Genomic DNA, 13,367 nt, shown 5'->3' with positions numbered 1-13,367 from the left:
AAATTTGACTAGGGAAGAGCTGCCTCCTCAACGTAGAGTAGACTTTAATGACATATATGGAGTAATGCTTTTGCAACCTTTATTTGCTGATGTGGCATGGCTCAAGATGAGAAGAAACAGCTGCAAACACCCATTAATAATTGTAACATGGAATGTATGAAGTATGAATCCAGGAACGTTGGAAGCCATCAAAAATGAAATGGAACACATAAAGATTGATACTCTAAGCATTTGTGAACTGAAAGGGACTGGTCTTGACCATTTAGAATTGGGCAATCATATGGTCTACTATGCCGGGAATGACAAATTGAAGAGGAAAGGCGTTGTATTCATTGTCAAAAAGAACATTTCAAGATCTATCCTGAAGTACAACTGGAAAAGGCCCCTTCATAAGACAAAGTAATGTATTATAATGAAATGTGCAAAGACCTGTAGTTAGAAAAGCCAAAAGGGAAGAAGATGCTTGGGATTTCTCAAACTGAAAGAATTGAAGAAAAAATGAAAGGCCTGAGTTGCAATACTGAAGGATTCTATGGGTAAAATATTGAACAATACAGAAAGCATCAAAAAAAGATGGAAGGGATACACAGAATCACTATACCAAAAAGAATTGGTTGACATTTAACTGTATCAGGAGGTAGCATATGATCAAGACTGATGGTAATGAAGGAAGAAGTTGAAGCTGCACTGAACGCACTGGCAAAAAAAAGGGAGGGGGGCTCCAGGAATTGACAGAGTATCGATTGAGATGTTTCAACAAACGGACACAGTGCTAGAGGTACTCACTCGTCCATGCCAAGAAATTTGGAGGACAGAGCTACCTGGCCAACTGACTAGAAGAGATCCATATTTCTGCCCATTCCAAAGTAAGCTGATTCAATGGAATGCGGAAATTACAGAACAGTATCATTAATATCACATGTAAAATTTTTCTGAAGATAATTCAAAAGCGGTTGCAGCAGTATATCAACAGGGAACCGCAGAAATTCAATCCAGATTCAGAAGAGGACATAGAACAAGGGATATCACTGCTGATGTCAGATGGATCCTGGCTGAAAGCAGAGAATACCAGAAAGATATTCACCTGTGTTTTAATGATTAGCAAAGGCATTCGACTGTGCAGATCATAACAAATTATGGATAGTATTATGAAGAATGGAAATTCCAGAACACTTAATCGTGCTCGTGATGAAGCTGTACACAGATCAAGAGGCAGTTGTTCAAACAGCATAATGGGATACTGTGTAAATTAAATTCAGGAAAAGTGTGTGTCAGGGTTGTATCTTCTCACCATACTTGTTCAATCTGTATGCTGAGCAAATAATCTACTATATGCAGAAGAATGCAGCATTAGGATTGGTGCAAGACTCATTAACAACCTGCGATATGCAGATGACACCACCTGGCTTGTGAAAGCGAAGAGGCTGGAAGTACTTACTGGTGAAGATCAAAGACTACAGCCTTCAGTATGGATTACACCTCAACATAAAGAAAACAAAAATTCTCACAACTGGACCAATAAGGAACATCATGATAAATGGAGAGAAGACTGAAGTTGTCAAGAATGTCATTTTACTTGAATCCATAGTCAACGCCCATGGAAGCAGCAGTCAAGAAATTAAATGATTCATTGATTTGGGCAAATCTGCTGCAAAAGACCTCTTTAAAGTGTTTGAGAAAGCAAAACCGTCACTTTGAGGACTAAGGTGCCCCTAACTCAAGCCATAGTATTTTCAAATACCTCACATGCATGCAAAAGTTGGACAATGAATAAGGAAGACCAAAGAAGAATTGATGCCTTTAAATTATGGTCTTGGTGAAGAATATTGAATATGCCACAGACTGCCAGAAAAACAAACAAATCTCTCTTGGAAGAAGCACAGCCTGAATGCTCCTTAGAAGCAAGGACGATGAGACCTTGTCTCATGTACTTTGGACATGCTATCAGGAGGGACCAGTCACCGGAGAATGTCATCATCCTTGGTAAAGCAGAGGGTCAGTGAAAGTGAGGAAGACCCTTAACATGATGGATTGGAACAGTGGCTGAAATGATGGGCTCAAGCACAGCAACAATTCTGAGAATAGCGCAAGACTGGGCAGTGTTTTGTTCCATTGTACATGGGGACTCTATGAGTTGAAATCGACGCAATGGCACCTAAAAATGACAGTCTTTACAGAAGCAATCACCAGGTGTTCTTCCTGTAGAGTGGCTATTGGTTTCAAAATGTCAACTTTTCAGTTAGCAGCCAAGTGCTTAACTATTACGCTACCAGGGCTCCTTCAAGAAGAGACTGTAGATGCTACATTCCCCGAGGTTTTGTATATTAGTCAATGTTTACCTGTTGGCTTTAGACTTGAATGGTAATTTGGATAAGTTTAATATTCTTAGGTCACATTCTCTTTCCTTAAGACTTGGTAGAAAAGAGGTAGCCCACAAGCTATAGAATGAAACTTTTATTTGTCAAACACGGTACTTAAAAATATTTAATCCAACCTGATATACTTCTAGCAAGGCTGGTCAGGAAAATAAGAGCAAAGACACAAGTTACCAATACAAAAAATGAGGGAAGTGACATCACTATAGATTCCAGAGATATTAAAATAAGGGAATATTATGAACAACTTCATGCCATAAATTTGACAACTTAGATGAAATGGATAAATTTCTTGAAAGACACATACTACCAGAGCTTGTCCAAGAAGAATGAGAAGGACCATAAACTCAGGGGACATCGATGTCAGCTGGCACAACATAGTTCTCAAAGACAATGTTCTACGTTCCACTTAAACAGTAATACCTGAGAGGGATTTGCTGCTTAGAACAATCAATTATATGAGATCAAAAGGGTAGTAATTTGCCTAAAAGCGAAGATGATACAGCAGGAAGGCGGAGAAAATCGGGACAAAAGGAAATGGGAACACAGGGCGGAAACGGGGAGAGTGCTGACACGTTGCAGAGAATGAAGCCAAGGCCATGAAACACTGTATGTGCAAACTATTGAATGGGAATCTAATCTGCGCTGTAAACTTTCATCTAATGCACAATAAATAAAAACAAACAAAAAAGAAGATAAAACAGAATCGCCTTACAGCTATTAAAGAAACAAAGTATAGTTCAAAATCTTCCTTAAAAAACAACTCCTGCCCACATAGTTTCATGAACTCAACCAAACATTTAAAGTAGAAGTAAAACCACTACTGTACAAACTCTTCCAGAAAACTGAAAATGTAGGAATATTTCCCAACTCATTCTATGAAGTGAGGATTACCCTGATATCAAAACCTGACAAGGACATTATTAAAAAAAGAAAACTATATAGCAATAACCCTCATGAACATTAATGTAAAAGTTTAAACAAAATTTTAACAAACTGAATCACACACTGTATAAAAAGGATACTATATCATGACAAGTGAGGTTTATTCCAGGAATGCAGCGTTGGCTTAACACTTTAAACACAATGGGTATTCATTAATCAAATTATCTTAAAAAAAAAAAAAACAAAAAAACCCCTACATGATCATCTCAGTAGTTGCAGTAAAATCATGACCAAAACCAACACCCAATCCTAATAAAAATTTTCAGTGAATGAGTAAGAGGGACCTTCCTCAACATTACACAGGACATCTATGAAAATCCTATAGCTAGCATCGCCCTTAATATTGAAAGACTGAACACTTTAAGATGAGGAACAAGACAAGCATGTTTGCTCCTACCACTTCTATTCCACATTGTACTGGAGAAAGAAAGGAAGAAAGGTCAACCAGATTAGAAGGAAGAATTAAAACTATATTTATTATCTATGCAGAAAATCTGCTGGAAGCTATAAAAAACTATTAAAATTAGTGAGTTTAGCAAGGCTTCAGGAAACAAGATCAACATAAAAAATGTCAAACGCATTTCTACATACTAGCAATGAATAATCAGAAATTAAAAGAAAACATACCATTTACAATAGCATGAAAAATATAAATATAAAAAATAAGTCTGACAAAAGATGTAAAAGACCTGTACACTAAAAAGTACAAACATTGCTGAGAAAAAAAGACCTAAATAAAAAGATATAGCATCTTCATGAGTTGGAATACTGCATATCGTTAAGATGATACACAGAATCATCACAATCAATTAAAGTATCAGAAGGCTTTTTTGTAGAAGCTCAATCTAAAACTTAGATGGAAAGCAAGGGAACTACATTATACAAAACAACTCTGCAAAATAACGGTTGGAAGAGTAACACTACTGGACTTTGACTATAAAAGCAATTATAAAACTAGAGTGATAAAGACAGTGTGGATTTGTTGTCAACAAAGACAAGCAGATCAATGGAACAGACTACAGAGTCCAGAAACAGGCCCACACAAATATGGACAAATGATTTTCAACAAAGGTGCAAAGGCAATTCAGTGGAGAAAGACCTGTCTTTTCAACAAATGGTGCTGGAACAATAGAATATCCATTTGCAAAAAAACGAACTTTAATCCATACCTCACAGCATATACAAAGTTATCTCCAAACGGATCCCAGATTTAAACGGAAAAGCCAAAATGATACAACTTTTAGAAGAGAATAAAGGAGTAAATCTTCATGACCTTGGGTTACATAAAGATTTCTTAGATACAACACCAAAAGATCCTTAAAAGAACAGTTGGGTAAATTGGAATTCATCAAAAATACAAACTTGTGCTCCTCAAAAGACAGTGTTAAATAGTGAAAAGACAAGCTACAGATTGGGAGAAAATCTTTGCAAAGCATGTATTTGATAAAGGACTTGTATGCCTCAGACATAAAGGACTCTCAAAACTCAATAATGAAAAACTAATTTTAAAAAAAAGGGGCAAAAGATTTGAACAGACACTTCACCAAAGAAAACATAAGGATGACCGACCAATACACATACGAAAATATGCTTAAAATCTTTAGTCATCTGGGACATGCAAATTAAAAACACAATGAGATACCATCATGGACCTATTAGAACAGCTAAAGTAAAAAAGACAGACAGTAACGTGTGGATGAGAACTGAAACTTTCATACGCTGCTGGTCGGTATGTAAAATGGTACAACCACTTCACAAAAAATGTTTGGTAGTTTCTTAGAAAGCTAAAAATACAGGTACCACATGATCTGGACATTCCACTCCTAGCTCTTTCCCTGAGGGAAATTAAAGCAGATGTTCGTACAAAGACTTCCACGCAAACGCCCCAGCAGCTTTATCTGTAATAGGCTCCAAACGGAAATCACCCAAACGTACACCATAACACGAAGGAAGGAACGACTGTGGCGCATCCAAACAATGAAATCCTACTCTGCAATAAAAAGAAATGCACTATAGATACATGCAGAAACATGGATGAATCTTGAGCTAATTATGCTAAGAGGTCAGACAAGAAATAAGTACACGCAATGTTTCCATTTACATAGAATTCTAGAGAACGGAAGCCAAACTTTGGTGACAGAAAGCAGACCAGTGGTTGCCTGAGGAGGGGGATGAGGTGAAGAGGGGCGGGAGGAAGGGGTTACCAAAAGGGCATGACAGAGCTTCCGGGGATGATGGATATATTCACTATCTCGATTACAGTGAGGGATACGTGGATATATATATACATATATTTCTAAACTTAACAGATTTTAAACTCTAAATATGTATAGTTTATTCTATGAAAATTACACCTCAATTAAGAAAACTCAAACTCACTGCCGTTAAGTTGATTCAAACTCATAGTGACCTATAGGACACAGTAGAACTGCCCCCTAAAGTTTCCAAGGCTGTAAATCTTTATGGAAGCAGACTGCTACATCTTTCTCCTGCAGAGCAGCTGGTGGGTTCGAACCCCAACACCTTTCAGTTAGCAGCCACGCACCTTAACCACTGCACCACCAGGGCTCCATTTACCTCAACAAAGCTGTTAAAAGATATTTTATTCAACTTTGAAAAAAATGCAGAGATACCGTTTAGTAAGTCCATAATCTTACTTCTTTTGACAAAGTGTACATTGATTCTAATTGCCGACTTTTTGGTTAGCAGCCGAGCTCTTAACCACTGCATCACCAGGGCTCCAATCTCACTTCTCTTGGAAAGTGTAAACTCTGCCAATACTAGGTCCACATTCCCCCAAAGGCAATAGTGGCCTAAATAATAGCAGGTGCTGTCCCCCTCCCTGCCAATCTCATTTTTAAAAATCATATTATTCATTAATGCCTATGGTAGAAATATTCTTCTGTTTCATTGATGATTTTCTTCCAAACTGGTTTAACTGTATTTTATATTCATAGCCATCATTTCTAGATTTTCTGTTTGCTCTGGCATTTTTTTGTGTGTAACTTGAGTTTTTTTTCTTATTTTCTCTGAGACCTGTTTGAATTTCCCTTTGAATTTTAAGTGAAGCTGGTCACTACATTCTATTCATTTCTTTATAGCGTAAGTAAATTGTGAGGGGGAGAAGAGCTTCTCTAGCGGTATCGCCACTGAGTCAGCGCCAATTCATAGCAACCTCACGTACATCAGAATAACATGTTACCTGGTCCCGCACCATCTTCCTGATCGTTGGTAGGCTTGAGCCTGTTGCAGCCACTATGTATTGTGAGTGCCTTTCAATCTAGCGGGCTCATTTTCCAGCACTATATCAGACAATATTCTATCGTGCTCCATGAAGTTTTCATTGTCTGATTTTCCAAAGATTGCCAGGCCTTCCTTCCTAGTTGGTCTTAGTCTGGAAGCTCTCCTGAAACCTGTCCACCATGGGTGACCCTACGGGTAACTGAAATACTGCTGGCACAGATGGGTGGTAGAAAAGGTAAGTATAGTCCCTTGTGTATTAATCCAGGTTGCCACTTATTTAGGAATACATATTAAGTTCATTGAGGCCCTTAGGGTTTGTACTGTACTTTCATTTCATATAGAACCTTAGAGATTCCTTCTGTCCCCAGTGAGATTTAGTAGCAGCAGGTAGGGGTTTCTGCTTTTTCCTTGACTTCTGCACTTGGTCTGACACTCTCTCCCTCAGTCTACTTACCTTTTAGAAGTTATGTGTCACTTTAATTTTCCCATTACTGTTTTCAGGCAAGTGTGAGAGACACTGAGCTACTTAAGAATCTTTTGGGCCTTTATTTATTTATTTGGGGGGGGGTTGTTATGGATTGAATTATATCCCCCAAAGATGTGTTGTAAATCCTAACCTCTATGCCTGTGGTTGGAGCCCTCGTGGCACAGTGGTTAAGAGTTCAGGCTGCTAACCAAAAGGTCGGCAGTTTGAATCCAGCGGCTGCTCCTTGGAAATCCTATGGGGCAGTTCTACTCTGTCCTATAGGGTCATTATAAATTGGAATCCACTCAATGGCAATGGGTTTGGTTTTTTGGCCCATGCCCGTGGTTATAATCCCAACTGGGAGTGGGCTGTCTTTGTTATGTTAGCGAGGCAGGATTAGTATAGGGTATATCTTGAGTCAAGCTCTTTTGAGATATAAAAGTAATTAAACAAGTGAGCAGAGCAGAGATGGGGGAAGAGAGAGGCGAAGCCACGTGAAGGTTGCCCAGAGGCAGAAGCTCAGAAGAGGCAAAGACAGTCCTCGAGAGCTGACAGAAAGAGAAAGCCTTCCCCTAGACTTGGCACCTTGTATTCGGACTTCTAGCCTCCTAAACTATGAGAAAATAGTACAGTGGTTAAAGTGCTCGACTGCTAACCAGAAGGTCAGCAGTTCAAAACGACAAGTGGCTCTGTGAGAGAAAAAGATTTGGCAGTCTGCTTCTGTAAAGATTTATAACCTTGGCAACAGCATGGGGTCACTATGAGTTGGAATCAACTTGATGGCAGTGGGTTCTTTTCGGGTTTTAAACTGTGAGAAAATAAATTTCTGTTTGTTAAAGCCATCCACTTGTATTTCTGTTATAGCAGCACAAGATAAATAAGACAGAAGTGTTAGAATTTTCCTATTCTGTTTAGTTATTGCCACTGAATTTTTGCGCTACTTTTACTACTTTTTTTTTTTCTTGCCCTGTATTTTTAAAGAGATGTCCTGTACTAATGAAAAATTGGGCATTTATAAATGTTTCAGATTGATAATATAAATATTTTCTGGGCCACATCTGAACATTTTCCTCATGAACATATGAAATGAATTAATCCAACACATAATGGTCAAGGGTTTTATCTACTGAAGATAGAAAGTCATATTTTGTAAAGTAGAAAAAAAAATAAATAGCATTTATTTTACCAGAAGATCACGAATATTTTTTCCTACATGATTCTTATACCAAATTGTACTTAAAATGTAGCTTTCATGGACCATTTAAGAGTTCCAGAGGCAAAACAATCAGAGCTTAATAAGCCAGCTTCTTCAGTTTCGAATTACTCCCTAAAAGACTGTTGTCCTCAGGGGGGAAGAAAACCTACTACGAATAAATAATGCGGTAACTTTAGGAAAAGGAATCTGGGGTAATTGTTCAATGACTAAATCTGATTTTCTCTAATAGCTATTTTGAACTTTTTACAATAAAGAGTTTGATAATTCCAAAATATGCTAGGTCAAAGGACAAAATAACTATGTGCTCATGCATACAAAATTCTGGTTTTTACAAATACAATAAAGGTGGCTTAGAATAAAGAACGGTTTCCTTGTAAATATTTAATGAAGACACAATGGAAATTATAACATCTGTGTAGATCATAAATAAGCAAATGCAGTTAATTTACTTTAGAAAACAATGACCTGGAATATAGTCAACGGGGCTTTCAATCATGATGTATATATCACAAGGACTTATAGAACTTTCTACTGACATGGATGTAAGTGCCCCACTCCATGGAATTTTGACTCAGTAGGTATGGATGGATGAGTAACAGATTCTATGGCTCCATAAAGTAGACCTTCATTTTAAAGGACAAATCCAACAATACAGCCTTATGCAGAAGCAATACTTACCAGTACCGGAATTTTGAACCCAAAGTAAAATAATGTGCAAAAAAATTCTTTTGAGGTGGAAGTGGTCTGTCCAAACGGAAGAATGTGTGATGTTCTACACACGTTTTCCACAAATTTTTACATGCTCTGTAATTCACCATATTAAATCCCAATAATGTTTCTCTAGATTCATGCTGTAACAAATGACAGAATGCAGAAAATACCAGGAAGTGATCAGAATCTAACGCTCCATTAAATTTACTTTCTATAAATTATTCTAGCCTTGCAAACACTAATCCCTCTTATATCTTTCTTGCTTATCTGACAAAAAGAGCAGTATAATAAAATACTTGCCAAATATGGACCTCAGTCAATAATTTTACAACTCTGAGGAACTCTTACCTTAGACCATAGTTAGAAGAAAGTTAAAAAATTTTGATATATATTCATTTCAAAGCCTATTAGCTATTCTGTTTCAAGATACAATCCTGGCTCCTAAATTAAACTTTAAGATACATAATCATACCTTTTAACAACATCCCAAATTCTGTAATTTGTCTACCCTGTGAATAAGTAAATTCAGCACCTGGGAACACTATTATAAAACTTAAAATTTTAAAATCATTAGCAACAGAATAGAAGCATTCGTTAATTTTCTCTACAAGTTTAATACAAATAAATTTTTTAAAATAGTTTTACTGAAGTAAACCATCAAAGCACCCATCTCATCAGTGTACAACCTTAGTTTTTACACAAGGACCAAAACCGTTTTAACTTTCACCCAGTCCAAGAAGAGAACCATTACTAAATTCACACCAAAACCAAACCCATTGCCATCATTACTAGCACCCCAGAAACATTCCTTCTCTCCCCGTTCTCCGAGTCATTACCCTCCCAGAGGTAATCACTCTTCTGACTTTTATTAACACAGATTAGGTATGCTTGTTTTTGAACTTTATATAAATGGAATCACATAGTAATGTGCTCTTTGGGTATAGTTTCTTTTGCTAAACATTATGTTTTTGACATTCATCCATATAGTTGTGAAGCAATAATTCACTCATTTTCCATTCTGCATAGTATTCCATTAAATGAATATACCACAGTTTATTTACCTGCTATATTGTTGATAGACGTTTGATGTCTCCAGCTGATAGACGTTTGATGTCTCCAACAAGAATAATGTTGCTACATACATTTATACATAAATTTCTGTATGTTGTCTGGTGTACGTCTGTGTATATTTGTGTGACTGAGTCATAAGATATGCACGTGCTCAGCTTTAGGAAATCCTGCCCCACGCTTTTTAAAATGAGTAGATCAATATACACTCCTCCCACCAGCAGTGTATGCTCCACAGACTCACCAACCCTTAGCTTTCCTTAGCTTTATCAGTCTTTTTCATTTTACTATCCTGGTGGGTGGGTAGAGGTACCACATTTTGGTCCTAATTTGCACTGCCTTGATGACTAACAAGGCTCATCACCTTTTCAGGTTTACTGGCCACATGGATATCATTTGTGAAGTGTCTATTCAAGTCAATAGCCTATTTTTCTATTAGGCTGGATATACAACAAGGATGTGTGTATCATATACATATTCTGTACTATTTTATTCTCTTAATTATGCCTTTTAATGAACCAAAAAAACTCGAAAGCCCGTTGCCATCAAGTCGATTCCGACTCATAGCAACACTCTAGGACAGCACAGAACTGCCCCCTGAGGTTTCCAGGGAGTGGGTGGTGGTCTGCCGACCTTTTGGTTAGCAGCCAGATGCTGAACAGAGCTCTTAATTTTAACATAGTCAATCTTTTCTTTTAAGGTCAGGGAGGTTTTCTTCTACATCCTGTAAGAAATCTCTGCCTATCACAAGATCGGGAAGATATTTTCTTTGTAACTAAAACACAGTAAAATGCCAATGAGTTAGATAAAGCCAAGCTATCACATTAGAATATAATAAATATGTTAAAAAATCACTTCTTGATCACTAGAAAATTAATTCTTAATTATGGTTAACAGTTGCTTTGTACTCACTAACCAAAAAACCAAACCAAACTCAATGCTCTTAAGTCGATTCCGACTCATAGTGACCCTATAGGACAGAGTAGAACTGCCCTATAGAGTTTCCAAGGAGCGTCTGGCGGATCTGAACTGCCGAACCTTTGGTTAGCAGCCGTAGCACTTAACCACTACGCCACCAGGGTTTCTGTACTTGCTAACAAACAGTTTAAATGCTACACCATATACTATAAACAGTATACAAAACGACAGAGACTGTTTCAGATTGAATATGATGCAGTACTGCTTCTCAGTGCCAAGATGCATATATACCACACCCCCTTTTCTGATACTAGCACACTTTTCAAAAAGTTTATAATGTAATTTTGACATTCTGCCAATTGTATCTGGAACAAAACATAAATTTTTTCCGCACATATTTTATTTAAAAAGCCCTAATGAGTTTTGGGGTATAAGCATACATTTTTTTCCTATGTCGACTATGACCCCAAAATGTAGATATGCAGATTCTATGAAGTTTGGGTATTAAAAAACAAAGAAGTGTTTTAGAGGGAAAATATTACCTTCTGGTTTATATCTGTATATTGTCTTTGTTTAAGCAATTTTTAGTGGATTTTTCTGTTGTTACTTGTGGTTGAACACATTCCTGATACACTACCTCATAGAACGGTTGTGAGGAGTAAATAATAGGAAAAGTGCTCTGCATATTATCAGGCACGTAGTAAGTACGCTCTTAATAAATGTTTGCTATTATAGCTGTTATTATTGTTACAATAGTACTGGTATTGTAAGGCAAGAAAAATTAGAAAGTTGACTTCTATGATACCTTCTACCAATATAATTATTTAAAATATTTGCTTGTTCTCTAAGTTTCTAGATAAATAAGATTTATCATATTTTATCTCTTTCAACTTTTATTGAAATACACACAGGAATATTCATCAGAAGCACTGGTCGAAACAGCCCCAACAGAGAAACACCCATATCATCCACTAACATAAGAATGAGCAAAGATTTTGTCTACTCATTCAGTGGAATACTACACAGCAACGGGAAGGAACGAACTACAGCTATGTGCACCATGGATGAATAAACAGACTATGTTGAGGGAAACAAGGTTGACACAAAGAAAACATACCCTATGGGTCTACTGTTTACAGTTCAAAAATAAGCAAGCTAATCCACTGTGATATAAATGAGAACAACGTTTTACCTTTTGGGAAAGTTAATGACAGGGAGCAGGCAACAGCAGGCTTCCAGTGTAGGGCTCTGCATGTTAACCTGGAAGGTGTAGGGCTCTGCATGTTAACCTGGAAGGTGTAGGGCTCTGCAAGTTAACCTGGAAGGTGTAGGGCTCTGCATGTTAACCTGGAAAGTGTAGGGCTCTGCATGTTAACCTGGAAGGTGTAGGGCTCTGCATGTTAACCTGGAAGGTGTAGGGCTCTGCATGTTAACCTGGAAGGTGTAGGGCTCTGCATGTTAACCTGGAAGGTGTAGGGCTCTGCATGTTAACCTGGAAGGTGTAGGGCTCTGTATGTTAACCTGGAAGGTGTAGGGCTCTGCATGTTAATCTGGAAGGTGTAGGGCTCTGCATGTTAACCTGGAAGGTGTAGGGCTCTGTATGTTAACCTGGAAGGTGTAACGTTAACCTGGAAGGTGTAGGGCTCTGTACGTTAACCTGGAAGGTGTAGGGCTCTGTATGTTAACCTGGAAGGTGTAGGGTTCTATATGTTAACCTAGAAGGTGCTGATAAGGGCATGTTTACTTTATCAAGCTGCATACTTAAGATCTTTATGCTTTTCTGTGTTGTTTTATTTTAATAAAAATTCTCTTGAAAAATTCTACATATTTTCTGAGGATAAAGGATAAACCGTTGTTACTTAGTAGATCAATATCCTTTGATAAAATACAGCTATGTCAAGTACAATTTTAAGATTTATTGTGTTAATTTATCGAGATTTCCAGAGTGCTAAGAAATAACGTAAATACAAGGATACGGTCAGTTTAATTTGATAAAATAGATAAAATCATACATAAGATGAAATTCTTTCAAATATGGTACTACTTTCCATAATAACTCATTGTGTTGTACTTAATATATAAAAAGGGCATTACCACTCCAATATAAGGAGGTGACGGCCTTCGGTTCATGACCCAGAAACAAAACTAAACATCTAACTCCCTTAAAATGAACTTATGTATGAAAGGAAGTGCTGTAAATTTAGTAGAGAAAAGAAAAAGGACACGGACTTGGAAAAGAAAAATGGACTCTGAGGAATGACACTGAACATTGTGCTTGCGAAATCAGCTTTTCAGGTCAAGAGACTACAACCACTTGATATCTAGAAGAGCTTTAACTCAGAACCACAGACACTTGGGGGGAAACAAATATGCTTTGTTACACAAAGTGAATTAATTAACATAAAATTCAATTTTATAATTTTAC

At 37.2% G+C, this 13,367-nt stretch overlaps 1 protein-coding gene across 9 annotated transcripts in view; it reads right to left on the bottom strand.

Moving 5' to 3' along the window:
- PTPN4 (protein tyrosine phosphatase non-receptor type 4) overlaps positions 1-13,367 on the bottom strand; it is a 239,006-nt gene that overhangs the window by 77,685 nt on the left and 147,954 nt on the right. For all 9 annotated transcript variants that reach the window (XM_064287299.1, XM_064287297.1, XM_064287296.1 and 6 more), the window contains one exon: positions 8,924-9,096. In XM_064287299.1, the coding sequence (XP_064143369.1) occupies positions 8,924-9,096 (173 nt within the window). The remainder of the gene's footprint in view (positions 1-8,923; positions 9,097-13,367) is intronic.

This window comes from Loxodonta africana, chromosome 6 (genome assembly GCF_030014295.1).
Source record: "Loxodonta africana isolate mLoxAfr1 chromosome 6, mLoxAfr1.hap2, whole genome shotgun sequence".
Lineage (NCBI taxonomy): Eukaryota > Metazoa > Chordata > Mammalia > Proboscidea > Elephantidae > Loxodonta > Loxodonta africana.
This window is presented reverse-complemented; position numbering and strand designations above follow the sequence as displayed.